Source organism: Pseudoliparis swirei, chromosome 9 (assembly GCF_029220125.1).
Source record: "Pseudoliparis swirei isolate HS2019 ecotype Mariana Trench chromosome 9, NWPU_hadal_v1, whole genome shotgun sequence".
Classification (NCBI taxonomy): Eukaryota; Metazoa; Chordata; class Actinopteri; order Perciformes; family Liparidae; genus Pseudoliparis; species Pseudoliparis swirei.
The window spans coordinates 19,399,162-19,420,765 of NC_079396.1; the positions used below are offsets into that span (position 1 = coordinate 19,399,162).

A 21,604-nucleotide genomic window follows, 5' to 3' on the forward strand; every position below is an offset into this window, starting at 1 on the left:
CCTTCCTTGCATTCCGGAAGTGTGAGAAATGATATCCAGATGGTGTTTGGTGCATAAAAGTAAAACAGCCTGAACTGGGGAGAGAAATGGGCGGGGGGTTGAGAAGGGACCTCATGCATGATTGCATTTGCTTGGGTAAACAGAGAGGACAATGGTTCAGTCAAGGATATGTCGAGTTATACATTCACTTGAAATTTGACCAGCAGCTCAGCAGTACATTTCATTGATTGGACACTGGTCTCTTTTTGGTCCGAGTGAGAAGTCACAGAGCTCTGAGGTGAGGAGATGTTTTACTAACGAAATGCCTGTTGCTGCAGGAGTGCTCACTTTTTTCTTTTCCTTTATAGACAATGTGGTTATTCTCTTGAGATTGTTTAGAGTTTCATAACATAGAACAGTCCTGCCTGTTATATAAGACGTTGCATCTTTATTGTAACATTGTGACAAACTAGTAATGAAAGGGAAATCAGCACTTCTGTCGAAAACCCACCAATTGTGGAATCTTTAATGCCCCATTCTACGTTAAATGTACTATCAAACTGATTTCTACAGTAAACCTCAGTCAAGTGGGGCATCTAAGCTAAGGTTTTGCGGTCTACTGCATTTTGCAATAGTGTGTGGTTGTGACCTAACTTACACTTTTAGATGAAGTGATCATTTGCAGACAAACCAGATGGATCAGATTAATCATGCATTTGATTTTGGACATGCATTGTTTCTGTTTGCTTTATCTTTAGTCTACTTATTTTACATGTAAGACTTTGCAACAACACGTCATGCTTAGATAATACATGCATGCTTACATGCATGAGCACGAGGACTTTGACTTGGTTAATTAGTGCTGAACATTACTTAACAGTTCCAGGAAAAAGAGGGAAAAACTGAGACATTGAACAAAGAGCAAACTAATATATACTTTAATGTGAAAGACTGAACATACCAAGCATAGTTTCTAAATCTTTTTTTGGAGCTGTAGAGTAGTTTTTGCAAGGTATTAAATGAAATATACACTTTTATTAATCCCCAAGGGGAAATTAGTTCTCTGCATTTAACCCATCCTTAGTTATTAAGGAGCAGTGGGCTGCAGTGAAGCGCCCGGGAAGCAACTGGGGGTTCAGTGCCTTGCTCAAGGACACTTCGACTTGCAACTAATGGGGAGAGCGGGGATCGAACCCACAACCTTGCAGTTGCAGAACGGCCCTCTTACCCCACTGAGCTACAGCCGCCCCAAATTAGCAGAGCAAACATATGAAACATGGGTTTCATTAGCCCTTTGAACAAGCTCTGCAGGGCTTTTTAATCCTCTTTAGTGCATTGTGGGTTTTTTTTTTAACAAACTGCATATTTACTGGATAGCTTCAAGCAGCAGCAGGAAACAATTTTAACATCATATACTGTTTCAAATCAGCCCTAATTTTGCAAGGCCAATTCTGAGATAGAGTCAACCACTTGGGACAAATCTACATCATGTAATAGAAGAACGTCAACATCCTCCTCGCTTCTCCCAACGGCAAATCCATCACATACAGTGCCCCATGCCATATGGCTACTTCCTAAAGCTACTGTAGAAGGCATGTTTGTTGATGCTACGTCAAGGCTTTTGTCATACGGAAGTGAACGTGGTTTCCTCTATCAGCCCCTCGCGTTTCTCGTCAAAACCTTAGGCCTATTAACTATGTTATTAATGTCATCTCAAAAAACAATTTGATTTTAATATATAGAGAAGGAAAGATGTACCTGCATCATCCGTTATACATTTTTATCTCTGGTCTAGTCTCCTTCAACTCGCAAGGAAAATAGTTGCCTCCTATTTGGCTGATGAACGCTCCTCTATGTCCACGAGCTAGCCGCTCGCTAGTTGTTTAGCCATGGGCAATAGTGTACACTTGGTTTATCAGAGTCTTGGGCTGAGTATATAAATCAAAACTATAAAGACACTTAAGTGTTGACAGTCGAGTTGGTGTGCACTCTGTGTGGGTCATCACTATAAGCAACGTCTTTCACATTACATGTATTGGCTCAACCTATGCTACAGGTGTCGTACCTATTCTTTGAGATTCATGCAAAAATAAATTATGTGACGACATGGTTTGTCACACCTTAAATGAGATTAGAGCCGTTTTTTAAACATAGTTATCAGATGGACAGCATCAACTCCAAAATGAATGCTGATGTTGCTCCACGTATATGTTGGAAGAATAAATGCTCATTTGTTTGTCGACAACGTTCATCTGCAGCTTGAGTAAAGTATGAACTGCAAATATGTGTTCAGTAAAGTTCTGTGTCTCTTCTACAGTGATGGGGTCATATCCAGCTCTGGCATTCCTCCTGCTTTTTTCAGCTACTCTGTCCTCCAGATGTGATGGTGGAAAAATTGTGGTGTACCCTATAGACGGGAGCCACTGGCTTAACATGAAGATCCTGGTGGAGGCACTTCATTTACGGGGCCATCAGATCACGGTACTACGTTCCTCCACCAGCTGGTACGTTTCAGAATTCTCACCCCATTACACCTCCATCACCATCATCCAGGAACAGACCCAAAACCTAGAGAGCCAAGACTACATGACGTCTTTCTTGAAGAAGTCAATAGAGATCCGTCGGAATAAAGGCACAATATGGGGATTTGTGGAGTTTTATAGAAACCTTTTCAACATGATGGGGGACAACCAGAAAGATGTGGCAAAACTGATTGTCAGCATCTTTGAGAATAAGACACTAATAAAGGAGCTGAAGGAAACAGAATATGACCTTTTTCTGACTGACCCGGCATTTCCAGGCGGAGTGCTGTTGGCACACTATCTCCAGCTCCCCATGGTTTTTAATGTGCGCTGGCTTTTCAATGGCGAGGCCCACTTCGCCATCGCTCCCTCTCCTCTTTCCTATGTTCCTCAGTTGTTTACTGACAACTCTGACAAGATGGACTTTTTCCAAAGAGTTGATAATATAATTCACCATAGTATATTGGTTTATATGTACTACTTTGTCTCAAATCCACCTTACCAGGCTGTGTGTGATCATTATTTTGGACCCGACGTCAGCGTCATGTCTCTCATGCAGGGAGCTGATCTCTGGCTAATGCGGGTTGACTTCATATTCGAGTTTCCTCGTCCCAGCATGCCCAATGTTGTATACATTGGAGGGTTCCAGGGTAAGCCCTCCAAGCCTCTTTCATCAGATTTAGAGGCATTTGTGCAGAGTTCTGGTGAACATGGGGTGATTGTCATGACTCTGGGGACCCTACTAAGCGACCTCGGCCCTGAGTTATCAGAGATCATCGCCTCAGCATTTGCCAACCTCCCTCAGAAGGTGATGTGGAGACACATTGGGAAAAGGCCAAGCACTCTGGGAAACAACACCATGTTGGTTGAATGGCTGCCTCAAAACGATATACTAGGTCACCATAAAACCAAAGTTTTTGTCACGCATGGGGGTACTAATGGGATTTACGAGGCCATCTACCATGGTGTTCCAGTTCTAGGAATTCCTCTAATCTTTGACCAGTATGACAACATGGTGCGTCTGAAGTCCCGCAGAGTGGCTGAGATTGTTGAAGTGACAACTTTGGCTGTTGACTCTCTGACAAGTGCCCTAAAGAATATTCTAGACCCAGAGATGCCATACAAACAGAATATGCTCAAACTGTCAGAACTTCATCATGACAAACCAATGAAACCCAAAGACAGTGCCATTTTTTGGACGGAGTTCGTCATGAGGCACAAGGGCGCAGCACATCTGCGCACTGAGTCATATAAGTTGCCATGGTATGCCTATTACTGTCTAGATGTGATGGCAGTCTTTGTAGCATTTGGTGTGCTGAGCATCGCATTAGTTTGGGTCTCCTGTAGATGTCTCATTGGACTTTTGATAAGGACCAAGAAGACCACATCCAAGTCCAAGAATGAATAGATAACTTCATGATAAAGCTGGATAAGAATGGGATGAAAAAAGATGTAATTTAAAGAGTTACATAATGTGTGGAATAACAACCGGAAGTAATATACATGAATAAATTAGGGCCTACAGTGCTTCATCCCCAGAATTTCACAGAAAAAGCGTGTTTTTATGACGAAATATCTCCACTCACCACCGTTGTGTGATAAACTCCACTACCCCCAATGCTTTTTATTATCCCTTTAGGCTCCTTCCTCTATGTTTAACATTGTTTTTTCCAAAAGAGCACCAACAGGACATGTTGGCCCTTATAGTTGGAATGGATGAGGTTAATTAACTTGAGAGCCATTACGTTACAGCAAGGAGGACGATCTGTTGGAGACAATGTGTACATGTGAACACCAGCACCAGCAAAATGCTGTGTCCGCCCGGCCGATCTGCTCCAACATATTATGACAGTGCGAGTCTTACATATACAAATCAAGACAGACAGCCATGGCCAAAACAAGCCTCTTCTCCATTTTCTACAGTGATTCCACCAGTGCTTTTTGGAAAAATTAAGGACGGCCGTACGAAAAAGACCTCAGAGCGCTCAAAATAAAATTACTCAAGGCTGCTCTGCCTTTTTTCTAGGTGTCTGCATGCATAGACTCTCTACTCTTTGAAAATAATTGAAAAAAGACTGAGAATGCTATATGGATACAGGCCCAAAATGGGAAAGTGTTAGAAATTCTAATTTTATAATAGCTTTTAATTTTTCAAATGATTGGCACTAATCGCGACTGAACTGTCTTTTTTTGCAGAAACAAATCCGAAGAAATCATTGTGATCTTTGCATAATTCACAAAATGTATAGTGATTTAAGTGAGTCATGAAATAGTTTTTAAATCATATGTTTTTTTCCCTTTCTGGTCACTAATTATGATTAGTATGTATGTTGCAATGCCTGTGAAAAGACACAAAAATAAAAAAGCGATCGAAAATATCGATCATCTGTAATTTGTCGCACATCTGAAAAGGTTGTTGGAGCTTTACATACGGTAGTCATTTGATGATGATGACATGTAACACTTCCTCTTTTATGCGTGAACAGAGGGAAAGAAACTGTGAGTGGGTGCACGTCAGCATCAGGCTTTTAGTTTGATTGAGGCAATGATTGTGAAGAAAACTATATCGTAAAAAAGACGATGCATGTCATTATCAATGTGATCAATACCACTCCATAAAACTGTTCTGAAAGAAAACAGTCAAGAGTTGGGTTTTGTCTTAATTGCCTTTTTTATTTGAAAAATGTATTAAAATGTTGTCACTTAAGATGAAAAGAAATATGTATTACTGTCCAGCACTTTTCAAGCAAAAGGGCAACACATAAGAGAACAGCTAGAAATGTCATACACATTGTTCACTAGTTGTGATGGGCAGCTGCATACCGTTTGAGCTTGAACAATTAGTTTCTAACATCTTAACTCTGGTTCAACTTCATCTGCAGTTTGTGCAACAGGCAGACAGCCGGAGTTTGACAGATTCAAGCAGCTGCATATCTGACGAGATTGCTGAAGTCGTTTTCTGAGATGAGCAGCAACATCTTCATTTCCAAGAAGGTAAACCAGAGGGTTGAGAGCACTGTTCAGACACACAAGACCACGACTTATCTGATGAGCAATGTAGACTCCATTAAACCAGTCCCTGCAATTCTTCTGTCTGAACAGAACTCTTGACCAGAGGTTGAGGTTCTTGAAAAGATGATAGGGGGCGTAACAAACAGAGAAGAGAAGAATCAAGATGCACAACAGCCTCAAGCATCTCCGTTTCAAAACCTTGTCAGTGATTTCTGTGCAGCAGAGAAAAACAATCATATGTCCATAGCAGCCCAGTATGATGAGGAATGGAATACAAAACCCAGTGAGGGTCCATCCGAGGCTGTATTTCAGGTAATCCTCAACGTAGACGTTACTGGTAGTGTCGTAGCATTTCCAAGGCTTTTTTCCAAATGTTTTGTTGTAGAACATGTCTGGAAGTATTTGAACGCTCACCAACATCCAAACCATGACCGAGATCCCCACAGAGTGGGCGACAGTTATTCTTCCCTTCACTCTCATTGGATGGACAATAGCCAGGTACCTGTACACACTGATACAGGTAAGGAACCCAATGCTGCCGTATAAATTCAGGTTAAAGAAGAATCTTGTTATCCTGCAGAATGCATCTCCAAAGATCCATTTACTCCCCATGAAGTAGTACACCACCAAAAATGGGAGTGTGAGAAGATAAAGAATATCTGCAAGTCCAAGGTTGAGAACAAAAACATTGACGCTACCCAGTTTCTTCCAGTTCTGCCACAGAGATTTCAATCCACATCCATTAGCTGCCAGACCGATGATGCAGACTAAGATGTAAACAGGAGGCAGAAATTTGTATTTAAAGTTCAAGCTGATCTGTTGACAAAATGTGTTATTCATTGTCCTCTGGACAGCAGTTAGTACAGTTCCCTCCATCGTGAAGTGTTTGATAGAATAGATATAAACGTAATCACTGAAGTGGTTTTAGAGACTTCCTCTTTTGTGCCACAGCCTCTTACATACCACATTCAAGTTCCTGCATGTGTTGGTATTTAGAAGAATAATTGGTTGGGTGACTGGTTTGTCTGTTTGTTTTTTATGTAAGTCATCTGAGTCCATCCTGAACCCAAATAACAACATATACTACAATTACAGATTTAAATGTGCGTGTGTAGCCTCAATTGAAGATGTAATTTTGTTGTTGTTGATGCCATTAAAACCTTTATGAGAAAGAAGGGGGGAAAAGTGCATACAAAAGGTGGCTGCATGCAGCCACATGCACTCTGTCCTCATTGAAATAATTTAAGAAAAAAAGGGGCGCATCTGCACAATGAGCCATATAAGTCGCCATGGTATGCCCATTACTGTCTAAATGTGATGGCAGTGTTTGTAGCATTTGGTGTGATCATCGCATTAGTTTGGGTTTCCTGTAGACGTCTCATGGGACTTTTGATAAGGACCAAGAAGACCACATCCAAGTCCAAGAATTAATAGATAACCTCATGATAAAGCTGGATAACAGTGAGATGAAAAAATATGTAATTTAAAGTGGTACAAAATGTGTGGAATAACAACCGGAAGTAATATACATGAATAAATTAGGGCCTGTGTCTTTACAGGGTCTTTCTGGCATAAAAGGAGAGTGCTGCAGTATTTCACCGGAAAAGTGTTTTTATGATAAAATATCACCACTCACCACCGTTGTGTGATAAACTCTTCTCCCCCCCATGCTTTTTACTTTCCCTTTAGGCTACTTCTCATTCATTTAAAATTGTTTATTCCAAAAGAGCACCAGCAGGACAGGTTGGCCCTCATAGTTGGAATGGATGAGGTTGCTAAATTTGACAGCCATTAATTACAGCAAGGAGGACGATCTGTTGGAGACAATGCTGACATATATAAATCAAGACAGACAAGCAATGCCAAAACAAGCCTCTTCTCCATTTTCTACAGTGATTTCATCTTTACGGAAAAGTTAAGGACGGCCGTGCGAAAAAACCCTCAGAATGCTCAAAATAAAATGACACTGGCGTTAAGAAAGAAAAAGCTATATGGATACAGGCCCTAAAAGTTAAAGTGTTGGAAATTCTAATTCTAGAATAGCTTTTACGTTTTTAAATTATTGCCACTATTCTCCACTGTCTTTCCTTAAAAAAATAACTTGAAACATAATTTAATTTGCATATTTCACATAATGTGATTTAAGTGGGTCATGAATTAGTTTTAAAATATTGTTTTCCCTTTCTAGGTCACTAATTATTATTAGTGTGAATATTGTAATGCCTGTGAAAAGACACACACACACACACACACACACACACACACACACACACACACACACACACACACACACACACACACACACACACACACACACACACACACACACACACACACACACACACACACACACACACACACAGTATAGGCGTTGGGTTGGTGACAATATCAATCACCTGAAATTTTCCAATGGGAACTGATGTTTAGCTGCCATTTGAAGTCATGGGTTATGATGGAGACTCGGAAGCGGAAAGACTCCACAGCGTTGAAGGGGGAGTCACACAGGGTGACACCATGGATACCCTCTGTTTAGACAGCTCTCTTGACCAGATATTGAAATCCTTGAAAAAGAGATAGTGTAACACTGTGTGTATACCAAGTGTTTCCTGATGGTCATTCCCTTCACCTGCTGCCAGTGTGCCTCCTGATTGTTCATGGCCTACACCTGTGGTTTTCCCTCTCATAAAACTCAAGTGATTGTCAGTGAGTGTGCACGTAAGACTGTTTCAGGTCATCTTTCAACAGACTGTAGATGCTTTTGGTGGTATCAAAATATTTCTTCGGTTTGTTTCCAAATGATTAGCAGTAATATGTCTGAAATCACCACACACCAACAAAAACAAACAAAAGGAACTAAAAAGACATATATATTATTTTTTAAGATTTGCATCATCAATACATCACTCACCAATTCATTACTCATTATTTAGTGCTAGCTCATCTCAAATGGAATGGATCCAATTGAAAAAAAAAAGAGAACGTTATTCCATATCTGCTACAAAAGGCTTCCCCACCTATTAGCAACCAGACCAACGAAGAAGACTAAAACAAGATGCGTTTCTCGGTCTGTCATCATTGTATTATGTAATAGCTCTTAGTTGTTTTGAATGGTGAAATGTAAATCCACTTTTATGGTCATATATACACACAGCACACAGTGAAATGTAACCGCTGCATTTAACCAGTCAAGTAAATCGGAGGTAGTAGGCAACTACTCTAGAGCTCCCAAGGTACCTTGCACCTTGGCATAGCCCAGGAGGCAAACTGGTACCTCTGCAGCTACCAGTCCACTGTCCGCACCTGGTCTGCGTGGGAATTTAGGGGATTCTTCTTTCATGGAGCGAAATACACAATTGAAAACATATATTGCCTTGACAGCTCTCAACATGGCTCACAGCTTTAAGGTGCTACCAGCAGTAACAGTAGGAAAAATAGCATCTGCGCTAACCGATCTTGTTAATTGAGTGATTGTGCTCCCAATTATTGTTTATGCATTTCAGGTGTGCGTGTCATGCGACCAGGTCTATATAAGCTGATGCACCTGCAGAAAATAAAGCACTTGAGTATCATTCTTACAAACTTGCATCCAGTGTATTTGTCCTCCAAAGTTTATATATGTTGAGTCGGTACATGCAGTCAAGCTCTGCTCAACAGGTTATGGGCCCAGACGTGTTTGACGTTTGTGCGCAGATATCCGGCGTGAGTAGCCACGGAGAGACATTTGTTTGTATGCACGTTTGAATGCGTCTCACGGATTGGAGTGCCAGCACCATGAGCGAACCTACGAGTTCACGTTGGTCTCGTCTTGTGTTTGACGGAGACGAAAAGAACTATGAACTGTGGGAGACTAAGTTTTTGGGATATCTGCGGTTGCAGAAATTGAAGGACACAATTTTAAATCGGCCCGCCAATGGCGTGGAAGAAACCGCACTGGCTGAGGATGCGGCGAAGAACGAGGAAGCATACGCGGAACTGATCCAATTCCTTGATGACAAAAGTTTGTTTCTGGTCATGCGAGAGGCAGCGGATGACGGGCGTGGAGCGCTCAGGATTTTGCGTGACTATTATGCAGGCAAGGGTAAGCCCCGCATTGTATGCCTGTATACAGAACTGACTTCTTTGCAAAAGATGAGTAGTGAGAGTGTGACAGTGTTCACCGGTGGGCGAACCAAAGGGTGGCAGCGATGCTTCTGCAACACTGCTGTTGGTTAAAATGTTGCTTTCAGCTGGAACTACCGAATGAGAGCGGTGCAGAGCGGCAATGAGCTACCCAGTGTGCAGGCACGTGCACACATTTTGGGGGGCAGGTGCTCAAATCAAAAACAGGCCACCCATTGCCAAAAATCCTGCCAAGAGAAAATGTTTTGTAACAGTTTAAGCATAAGCAGCATTTCGCTAATGATCCTGTCCTCGACCTGCGTTTCTTCTTAGCAGGATTGGACAGCTAGCTTACATTTTCATCATGAATAAAGCTGAATTATATGGCAACGACAGTACAAGTGTGCTGATTGGCTAATGGGTCATCATGCCAGCCATGTATTGCCCTCGTCGCTGGTCTGATACGGATCTGTATTGCCCTCTGACGTCATTTTCAAAATGAACGATATTGATAGACATCCCAAAATAAAAAATATATATTCACCGTCATTTGCATAATTTTCAGAATTGACGCCATGTCATTAGGTTCATTCTGTGTCATTTGATTAATTCTCGTCATTCGCCTCATTGCCTTACTCGCCTGATTTGCTTCATTCGCCGCATTTGCGTCATTCGCCTTGTTTGCCTCAATTCGCCTCAATTTCGTCATTTGCTTCATTCGCCGCATTCACGTCATTTGCGCCATTGCCGCCGCGTCATTCGCATCATTTGCGTCAATCGTGTCATTCGCGCCAGTTGCATCATTTCTTAGTCACGAGCATAAATTTTATTTAGTGCCTATCCCGTGAATCTGGCATGTATAAAGTATCGAGTCAAGACTCTTGTGGTACTTACGCTTCCTGAAGGAAACATAGTTGAAGCATGTCCTCAGCCTTCTCTGTTACGCTGTCACTCGTGATGCCACGCCCCTGTAGTTGATGCCACGCCCTCCACGCCAGAAGTCCCATCCAAAAGTCTGAAGTTCTTATAACGTCATGATGACTTCCTATACGAGCGCTATCAATTCTAACCCAAGGAATCATTTATTTACAGACCTTCTCGAGGCATCAAATCACAATCTGGCCCAAACGAGTCAGATTGTGTCAATCAAAAAGGCTTTCACAGCATTAATGTGCAGGTACTTGACATAATTTCCCACAAATTACATTGCTATAAAAACAATCATAGGTCTTTGACAATAGGGAGCATGTACCTTGCAATGGCCTGCTATATGCTAATCATGTACTGTATCATACGCATGACATCCTAGATGATCTGTGACTCATAACAAATGTTGAGGCCAAATGGCCGGGCTCCATCTGTTACACCCAGGCCTTCTGGGTAGTTCACTGTCTATCTCTGTTTTGTTGTCTGTCACTCACCTTGTCTCTCGTTTCAGACTCCTCCCTCCTTGTGTGCCGCCCCCCTGTGTGATTGCAAGCCCCGCCCTCATTGTTTCCACCTGTTCCTCGTTTCCCTGTGTATTCAGTCTGTGTCAAACCCTTGTTCTGTGTCAGTTTGTTTCTAAATGTTTGCCAAGTAAAGACTTTGTTTTTGAAGCCGATGCCGCTTGGTAAAGTCTGCTTTTGAGTCTTACTCCCCGTGGCTCCTAGTCATTCCTTAACACCGTCCACGACTCCAGAATAGTGTAGAACATGATTCAGGTGGACTCATGAGAAGAATAGAGGGAATCACACAATAATTCTTTTCACTGCTTCAATTGATTGAATTTCTGATTATGAATGATACATACATACTGATCCACCCATACACAGATTTGCACACACGTATTCAAACTGCTAGTTCTATATGGTCATCTCCATATACGTGTATCTACACATATAGTACATGATACATAAGTGCATACAGTACATATATCCCTAAAAAGTATCTATTAATTCATACTCTCTGGGCTTGTTTTTATCGAATTATTCTGAAACGGTAGAGATTATTTTAGATCTCATTGGATGATGCATTCCATTAAGCCTACTGCCAGCAGGCACATTTAAAGAAATATAGATGTATTGATTGGGGTGATGAGGCACTTAAAATTTGCCAATACATTTCCCCAAAAAGTATGCTGCGTTCACACCAAAAGCCTTCGGAGTAGATTTCATGCAAAGTCAATGCACAGATGCGAATATTGTGGATTTTCATCCAGTCAACCAGACGTGAATGAATAAAGCACAAATAGTCGGATGAGTAAACTCTTGCGAGTAAAGCGTTGTGAATATTTGTGTGAACGCAGTATTACGCATTTAACTTGTCTGCGATATGTTGCCATGTCTAACCCTCGCAGGGATGGCGGTGTTATATTTTGCCTTGATTATGGTCTGGAATTCCTCATATGCATTCATGATCATCTCTTGCTCGTCAGCGGAGAAAAAAAAGAGACTCTTACTTTGAGTTTATTTGCCTTTGTGCAAATAAGAAAATCATGGATTTGGTGATCGACACTTCCCCTTTTGAAGTAGGACGGGCACTCGCAACTATCCTGTTTACTGGAGTCTGGTTCGAATTAACGCGATTGTTTGAGCGCAGATCAGCCTTTGAGAAACCAAGAGATAGCCTGACTTCAATCTTCGGGTTAATTTAAGCTGACTATTAGGACATTCGATCGATTTAGTTGAACATGTTGCAAGCCACACAGCAGTAATTGAGGCAATGATTGTGACGCAAACTATATAGTAAAAGAGACGATGCATGTCATTGTCAATGTGATCAATACCACTCCATAAAACTGTTCAGAAAGAAAACAATTATCTTAATTGCCTTTTTTAATATGCAAAATGTGTAAACATGCTGTCACTTAAAATTAAAGGAAATATGTATTACTGTCAAGCATTTTAAGAAAAAAGGCAACAGCTAAAAATGTCATACGAGTTGTGATGGGCAGCTGCATACCGTTTGAGCTTGAACAATTAGTTTTTAACATCTTAACTCTGGTTCAAATTCATCTGCAGTTTGTGCAACAGGCAGACAGCCGGAGTTTGACAGATTCAAGCAGCTGCATATCTGATGAGTTTGCTGGAGTCGTTTTCTGAGATGAGCAGCAACATCTTCATTTCCAAGGAGGTAAACCAGAGGGTTGAGAGCACTGTTCAGACACACAAGACCACGACTTATCTGATGAGCAATGTAGACTCCATTAAACCAGTCCCTGCAATTCTTCTGTCTGGACAGAACTCTTGACCAGAGGTTGAGGTTCTTGAAAAGATGATAGGGGGCATAACAAACGGAGAAGAGAAGAATCAAGATGCACAACAGCCTCAAGCATCTCCGTTTCAGAACCTCGTCAGTGATTTCTGTGCAGCAGAGAAAAACAATCATATGTCCATAGCAGCCCAGTATGATGAGGAATGGAATACAAAACCCAGTGAGGGTCCATCCGAGGCTGTATTTCAGGTAATCCTCAACATAGATGGTACTGGTGGTATCGTAGCATTTCCAAGGCTTGTTTCCAAATCTTTTGTTGAAAAACATGTCTGGAAGACTTTGAACGCTCACCAACATCCAAACCATGACCGAGATCCCCACAGAGTGGGCGACAGTTATTCTTCCCTTCACTCTCATTGGATGGACAATAGCCAGGTACCTGTACACACTGATACAGGTAAGGAACCCAATGCTGCCGTATAAATTCAGGTTAAAGAAGAATCTTGTTATCTTGCAGAATGCATCTCCAAAGATCCATTTACTCCCCATGAAGTAGTACACCACCAAAAATGGGAGCGTGAGCAGATAAAGAATATCTGCAAGTCCAAGGTTGAGAACAAAAACATTGACGCTACCCAGTTTCTTCCAGTTTTGCCGCAGAGATTTCAATCCACATCCATTAGCTGCCAGACCGATGATGCAGACTAAGATGTAAACAGGAGGCAGAAATTTGCCTGTAAAGTTCAAGCTGATCTGTTGACAAAATGTGTTATTCAATGTCCTCTGGACAGCAGTTGGTACAGTTCCCTCCATCGTGAAGTGTTGGATAGAATAGATATAAATGTAATCGCTGCAGTGGTTCAGAGAAGACTTCCTCTTTTGTTGCACAGCCTCCACATTCGACTTCCTGCACCTGTCAGTATTCAGGAATTCACATAGTTTGTGTTGGCTGGTTTGTCTGATTTTATTTCTCACTGAAAATATAAAATGTAAGTCATCTCAAGTGAGTCCATACTGAGCCCAAGTAACAACATAGACTACAATTACAGGTTTAAATGTTTCCTCACATGGAGATGTTATTTCTTTTTCTGATGCCCTTCACAAAACCTTATGAGAAATGATATGCTTCGAGTACTATTTCTAATATTAGTTTTCAATATTTATGGCAGGCCTATTATGGGCTACTTCTGAGACATGTAGTTACAGAGAGTAGCTAAAGCTTGTCATTACAGATCTTATTTCTAGACAAAAAAGATGTCTTTACAGAAATATAATCCTGACACGTAATGAATCAACTGCATGGGTTGCAGTTTGCGTATATTGAAGACAAACAATCTGCTGGCAGGTAACCTATCCTGTGAGAGTTTCTAGAGAAGGTAACTGGTGTGGTTAGAAATAAGGTTGGCTGCATCCTGTAATAAAGTATTTTCAGTTGTCAGCTGCTAAACAATGAGCTGACGGTATCTTCTGATACTGCATATTGTCAATAATATTACAGGGACTTTTAAATATAATCATATTTGAATATCCTGGTCATAAAATCCTTTTAATACTTTCAAAAACAAAGAAAAACTAGAATGGGCACTCGGTAGAGCGCATACCTTCGCATATCACAAGATTGGGCATTGAATTATGAACATTTTGGCATTAGTTGCATGCCAATTGGACAAAAATGTATCGTGCTATGGTAAAAAAAAGAGTTTGACCTTTCCATGACTTTGACCTTTGACCCGATTGATCCCAAAATCTAATCAAATGGTCCCCGGATAATAACCAATCATCCCACCAAATTTCATGCGATTCAAGAACATTTTGACCTGTTCATGACCTTTGACCTTGACCTTTGACCCGATCGATCCCAAAATCTAGTCAACTGGTCCCCGGATAATAAACAATCATCCCACCAAATTTCATGCGATTCGGTTCAATACTTTTTGAGTTCTGCGAAAGATTTTGACCTGTTGATGACCTTTGACCTTTGACCCGATCGATCCCAAAATCTAATCAACTGGTCCCCGGATAATAAACAATCATCCCACCAAATTTCATGCGATTCGGTTCAATACTTTTTGAGTTCTGCGAAAGATTTTGACCTGTTCATGACCTTTGACCTTTGACCCGATCGATCCCAAAATCTAATCAACTGGTCCTCGGATAATAAACAATCATCCCACCAAATTCCATGCGATTCGGTTCAATACTTTTTGAGTTTTGCGAATAACACGCATACAAATAAATAAATAAATAAATAAATAAATACACGGCGATCAAAACATAACCTTCCGGCATTTTCAATGCGAAGGTAATAAGCTATCACTGTCATCAGCAGTAGATTATGTTGTCCACTAGATGTCAGGATGTCTAATGAGGTCATCTGGTCTGACTGAGGTATACTGCATACTTAAGTGCAGAACTTTAAAGAAGACATCAACAACAGGCCATTAATGGCAACACTAGTCGTTAATTTGGCTTCATTTTCCATATTAAATACCAAAAATGACGTCTGTGATGCTGTGTATTACTGTGTGCAAGTTTTTGACAGCTCATCAGCAAAAGGCAGAAGTGTATACTGCACAATAATTATTGATGAATGATGAAGTGAAACGTTGGGATGTACAGCATCTACAACACAACTACATAAATGTGTGAATACTATGTGTAAAAATACAAATAAAAACACGAAACTCATTGAAAGTAGAAAAGCAAGAGGTATGTAAAATATTGAGACACATTTCACTATACATAGGAAAGATGTGTCCAGAATTATTTACAACAAAACAAAAATGAAGTGCAATGTCATGAAACTACAAACACACAAAATCTGTACAAATTAAAAGTTGCATTGCTCACGTCAAAAACAACATCTGTCAACACGAAGGCTGGAGTCAATCTGTGGCATACATTTCCATTGAATGAAATAAGCTTTAAAAGACAAAGTGCTGTCCTTGCACATGGTTAAGGTTGTTTAGGTGAAAAACACTACACAGTATTTGAAAAACGAGAAATTATGTTTCTTGGCCCAGATACAGTGATGAGGAATTACCGTACTCAAATGCAATCGGTCCACAATTTCACTCAGTGTAAAAAAATTCTTGAGATTATTTCTGATCCAAATCTAAATACTGACCTCAATAAGACTTCAAAAGTACATTTCCTGGTTTTTAAAACTAAAGAACTTTACATTAATCAGACCATAACTTCAGTCTATCCATGCTTTCATCTGAAGCAACACATTTTGACTAAAAATCATCACAACATTTGAATATAATTCACAAATGACACCAGCTTATGTTTCTCTCTATTGGCTTGCTGTCACAGGATTGATTTTAGAATTTTACTTTGGCATTACAGAACCAGGCACCCCTGAGATTAAAGGAGTTATTGTGTCCTCTAACCCCCAGGTAGAAGTCTCAGAGAAGGCAAATCAGTGCATATATTTCTTAAAAGAAATCTTGTTTCCTTAATTCTATAACTTTTTGTTGTGGGTTATAAACTTTTTTCAGTTTTTTAAATATATTTTCATCATTGCTTCTTTTCTTCCTTCTGTCAAGCACTTTGTAACGTAAGTGTTAAAAATGTGCGATATCCTGTAAATTAAGCTTGCTTGCTTTCATTTAATGAATGAAACCACCAGTAAAATGGGTTACCACGGTGTAGGAGTGAAACGTATTGTTAAATAAGTGCAGAGTGAGATTGTAAATGTGTGAAAATCAACGTTCATCCCAGCCCAATCAAAGTCTTTATCTACTTTTAAGGTCCATTAATTAGAGGATGTCTTTATGGATCCGCCTGGTGACATGAATCGGCCAGTGAAGTCTAAATGAATGAGCTCTTCTGCAGGCCGATCAGGGCCTGTATCCCCACAGAGCCGGGTTAGTGTAAGGGGAGTAGGGGCAGTTGTTGTGACAAACACAAGAGTGGATCGTCATCACAGCTCTCTGCAGCAGTCTGCCGGTGGGGCAGCGGAAGGTCACCTCAGCCGTGCTGGTCCGATAAGGCGTGCAGCAGCGGGTGTGGGTGCACTGTCCGCAGTACCGGAGCCGGTAAGCCCGGGTGCTGTAGCAGCCTTGGTGGACTAGCCGAACGGGCCCTGGTAACTTGTAGCTGGCCTTGCACCGTCCCTTTCGTCCCCACTAGAAAAACAGCACACACACAAGAAAACTTACAACACTTACCCGATCACCTTTCATTTTTTATTTGGTCATGCATGCCAGCTCGGCGACAGATAATTTTTTTTAATTTTCATGTATCTGTTATATCTATCAATGCAGACAATTACTCCGTTTTTTTATATTGATGATAAATTCTGTTTCCCAATATTGTATCGACCATACAGATTTCAGAGAGTCTCCAAATCCAGCACATAAAACCCCAAAACAAATTGGGATTTGCGTGTGTTGACCATTTAAAGCCATCAGGGCAACCTAATGGGATGTGTGAAGCTGCCCCCTCGAAGATGTCTTTAGTGGTTTAAAAGTGTTGCTTTTGTTTGGATTCTTTGTGAAGGAACTCGGTTTACAGATCAGTCGATTAAAGTGAGTAATCGATAAAACCCTACCAGTGTTAGTCAAGGACGATCCTAGGAGAAAAACGACTCTCACCGTGGGTTCCCTTGAGACGTGCTGAACTATTTGGCAAGGCCGCACTTTACAAAGTCGAGTTTCCATTTGCAGCCTGCAGGCCGGGTTCTGGTTAGAGACGCGTGTGGAGACCCCGGCCCCACAGCTCTGGGAACAGGCGCTCCACTTGGTGCTCCGCTCTGTACAGGTGGAGGCAGGTGGGACCACTTTACTTAGAGGGTGGTCCATCGGGAGAGCTGGCAACAACCTCCCCGGTCTCATGGCTAAACAAAACAAATACAAACAATTAGTGTGAGAAGCAAATTCACTTCACATCACAGTGTGAGAACCTCTGTACTCTGAACTAGAAGCTGATGATGACTCAGCGACTCACTTCCACTCATGTTGACGTCTCAGCGGATTGTTTTTTTGCTCACAGAAAATTCCAATTCAAAACTAAGCCAATGCTCTTGATTTTAGTGAACATGAAAACTCAAAACACATTTTTGTTCCTCCAAAAACAAACATGGATGAAGTCATTTGATCTGCAGGAATGACATCGCAGGTTTCGCATCCAAGAACACAATGTTCTACAACTGCTCTCACAGGGACTCAGACAATGTTTTGAATTCCAGATGTTTTTGTCGTGGCTTCATTTGCCTAACGCCCCTCTTACATTCACAAACTCCCCTTTTAATGTAGTAGTAGTCTCTACATGACTTCATATGTTTAATTGTTACACAGCTGTTATGAAACTAGAAAACTTGGTGTCTGTAAAAATAAAAAAGACTTTAGACTTCCAACAAAAAGTGGGTTATATTTGGGCTTTGGGAGGTTTTCCTTTGGCCAGACACCCCAGTTTAATACTAAAATGCTCCAGTAAAAACTTCCAGACATGACCACCAGTGACAAACCTCATATAAATGAGGGAAGGATTACGTTGCCATATGGACTGATCATCAATGAGCAATGTTTGTAGCCGAGAAATCCAGTAATAGTATATGTATATAGCCACGTCTGAAACTGGAAAATATGCTGTAACTATCTAGATCTGGACATAATTAGCGTACAAGGAAAAGTTTGACATTTTTGGAAATGCACTTTTTTGCTTTCTTGTGGAGACTTCAATGCGAAGATCGACACAATTTTTCTGTCCGCTCATTAAATATGAAGCTAGAGCCCGAAAAACAATTAGCTTTTATTGTGAAAAGGCCTGTAAACAAGGCAAAACAACTAGCCTGGTTGCTTCCAAAGCTAACAACCATGAATTGTTGTTTGAACATACGTTATCTCAGCTTATAAAATGTTAATTTGTGAGTTTTAGTGGTGGCAGATTTTGAATTGTTTTTGCTTTGGACAGAGCCTGGCAAGCTGATTCGGACTGTTTGCCGTCTTGAAGCTAAGCTGCTTCTGGATATAGTTTCATATTTATCGTACAGACTATATCATCTCTTCTAACTCTCGATAAGAAGAGAGCAAATAAGCATATTTCCTAAAAAGGCAAACTTTTCCTTTGAAGACTCTACTGTATTTGACTGCTGCATCTAGCTAGTAAGAAATTGACTTTAAAACATGAAAAATAGGCTGCATGTGTTTCTCCTTTTAAGGGTTGATTCAACCATCTGAACTGATCCATCTCTGTCGAGTTTACCTGTGATGGCATCCTGAATGACTGTGTTCTCTAGGTTTTCACACACCCATTCCTTGCAGCATTTTCCCGGTAGCCGGATATGTTGTGGGTTGGGACAGTCTGGAGTGGGAAGACGGGCATTCAGAGGACAAGCCGGCACACAGCTGAGCCCTCCACCTCTGCAGTGGCAGTAGGTGTCACAGGAGGGCTGAAACGACTGGCCCTCATGGTATGTGATGCCGTTGACTTCACAGCGCAGATCCTCCTGACCTGGAAGAAGCACACAGCACAGACAGCTTCTTGACTTTCTCAAACGCACCTGTAAACTTGGAATTGATGTGGGAAACGTAATCAGGAAGTGAAAGGATTAGATGAAGTGAAGAGGGGACACAGCAGAGGGGAATGAAAGCGAGCGGTTACACGAGAGAGCACAGCAGCTGCTGTCCGTGCCAAGGGTTATGTCGTTTCATGGGAAACCAGGCTGAGTCACTGAGGAGTTTGTTTTTCAATCCATGCGTGTTGTCTCTGCAATCTATCATGCTGCCCAAAGGACAGTCATCTGAGGAAATGTGTCAACAGCAGACCTGTAAATAGACGTTTAAATGTCTTAGCCGAGCAGCTGGCAGGCCGTTCCGCTCTGCCGAGCAGACTTTAAACATGAACTGTCTGTTTGTGCCACTCATGCTAACTGACGGAGGTTTTATCCCCTCCACTCTGTTTCGGCCACACGATCGTGCGCCTGGTTGTTTGCTCGTGAGAAGAGGCACTCACGGACACACTCCCCGGGGTCTCCGTGGAAACTGGCGCTGTAGTCACACTGCAGTCCTCTGTGGCGGTCGCAGGGGGACATCTCAGTGCAGGGCTGGCCTCCCTGCCGGGCACACACCTGGCAGCACCGGCAGCCGTCCAGCACCAGTGGGACCCCTGTGGGGCACTCGGGGACAGAACTGGGGCAAAGGCAGGGAGTGTCACACAGCTGGCACAGCACCTGCAGGGACGGCACAGGTGGGAACAGGTTAGAAGATGACACATCGTTGTTGTCCTCGCGCCATCTTTACCATCATTGCCGCCGCAATCACAACAGTCATCATCTCAGATATTATCCTCATGACGACAGTAAAGAAGATGTCATTGGTATTCTCAGAAACAGTCATGCCAAATCTAGTGGAGCCAAAACATGGGGGGGGGGGGGTCAACAAGATAATGCTGCTGTATTGTAATTACGCAAGGCTGTTGAACAATACTTATTTAACCAGAAAGCAAAATTATAATGTGGAGGAAAAAATGTGTGGTCAATTAACTACAACAATTTTAATAGTTAATTTCTGACTCTTATGATTCATTTTTCAAGCAAAAATGGCAGAAAGTCTTGATTGGATTGGCTGCTGTTCTTTGTCTCATGTGATTATAAACTAAATATTTTTGGGTTTTGGACTGTTAGTTGAACAAAATAAACAACTTCCTGATAGTGATAGCTATTTTTTTACTATTTTATAGAATTTTACCAAACAACAAATTGATTAAATCATGCAAATAACCAATACAAAAATGTAATATTATAGTTTAAAATTGTATATTGTTAGTTACAGCTTTACTTGTCTCACACAAAGAACTGTCTGATCGGATTTTATGTCCAGACAAGATTACAGTAATCTTCTCCATTTAGAGTCAGGGTAGATAAGATGTTGATACACTAAAACAAATCGAAACTATAATTTGTTTATAAATGAGACTCTGCCTCTGTGATATCCAGGATAGAAACAAATCTTCAGCAATATGAATCGATCTTCAAATACAAAAATCACAGGAAATCATTGTTTTTTCTTAAACCTCACGCATACCACATAACCTCATTCAGAAGAAACTACTGTAAGTAAGCAGGCCTCACCTGTGTAGCCACACACAGCAGTGCAGCCAAAGCTATGGCACCGGCACGCAGCAGTTGGTCCATGGCGGCTTGTGTTGCTGATGGAGCTCACTCTGTCTCAATAACCCGTGTGACGCTGTTTGCTAACTGCTCATTCTTGCGCCTGCTGACATTTATAAAGTCCGGACTCTGATGTCACAGGCGGACTGCCGTGTAAACAGCCACTGGACCAGCATCAGAAATGTTTCACATTCCTCCTCCCTGCTTCCCATTTTCACTTCCAGACACACACAGACCTCCACCCCCAAGTCTTTCCCCTCTTTTTCCTCTCCTCCCTCTCTTTCCAGTCTTGTGGCGTTCTAAGTTTACTCAGTTTAACACAAGCTGAGGGGAGAAAAATACTTTAGTCCAGTTGTCTGCAAGTCAAACAGCCTCTGGGGCTTTTGTGGTGACGATTCTGATTTAAGTCCGCGAGATTTTTTTAATCTTGCTGATGTTTTTACAGGCTGCCACTTCACTGGAAGGTTAGTCAGATATAGCAGATGATCCTTTGAAAAAACAGACATAGAGCAGATATTGCCACAATTTCATTTTCATCCCCGAAAACCTCAAAAAAACTCCTGAAACCTTGATGTGTAACTTCAGCCAGACTGAAAAGAGATTAAATATTTCTCCTCCCTCTGGTTTCCATGGTGTAAGGGCAGCATGTCTGAGGCATGAACGTGAATCATTGCAATCTCTT

General features: G+C 41.4%; 4 protein-coding genes across 4 annotated transcripts; 1 reads left to right on the top strand and 3 right to left on the bottom strand.

Annotated features, from left to right (window-relative positions):
- The first annotated feature begins 131 nt into the window (after positions 1-131).
- On the top strand, positions 132-5,145 carry LOC130198929 (UDP-glucuronosyltransferase 2A2-like). The gene is made up of 2 exons (XM_056422035.1): positions 132-277; positions 2,297-5,145. The coding sequence occupies exon 2, from the start codon at positions 2,299-2,301 to the stop codon at positions 3,907-3,909; it is 1,611 nt and encodes a 536-aa protein (XP_056278010.1). The 5' UTR covers positions 132-277; positions 2,297-2,298; the 3' UTR covers positions 3,910-5,145.
- A 147-nt stretch (positions 5,146-5,292) lies between these two features.
- LOC130198932 (P2Y purinoceptor 1-like) lies at positions 5,293-6,480 on the bottom strand. Its single transcript, XM_056422046.1, has one exon. The coding sequence runs from the start codon at positions 6,387-6,389 to the stop codon at positions 5,349-5,351; it is 1,041 nt and encodes a 346-aa protein (XP_056278021.1). The 5' UTR covers positions 6,390-6,480; the 3' UTR covers positions 5,293-5,348.
- Positions 6,481-12,578: 6,098 nt separating this feature from the next.
- LOC130200086 (P2Y purinoceptor 1-like) lies at positions 12,579-13,619 on the bottom strand. Its single transcript, XM_056424049.1, has one exon. The coding sequence runs from the start codon at positions 13,617-13,619 to the stop codon at positions 12,579-12,581; it is 1,041 nt and encodes a 346-aa protein (XP_056280024.1).
- Positions 13,620-15,494: 1,875 nt separating this feature from the next.
- Positions 15,495-21,140, bottom strand: ccn5 (cellular communication network factor 5). Its single transcript, XM_056423165.1, has 5 exons — positions 20,884-21,140; positions 19,767-19,983; positions 19,017-19,265; positions 17,408-17,649; positions 15,495-16,939 (listed from the first exon to the last, which is right to left on the bottom strand). The coding sequence occupies exons 1-5, from the start codon at positions 20,944-20,946 to the stop codon at positions 16,652-16,654; spliced, it is 1,059 nt and encodes a 352-aa protein (XP_056279140.1). The 5' UTR covers positions 20,947-21,140; the 3' UTR covers positions 15,495-16,651.
- Between the last annotated feature and the right edge of the window lie 464 nt (positions 21,141-21,604).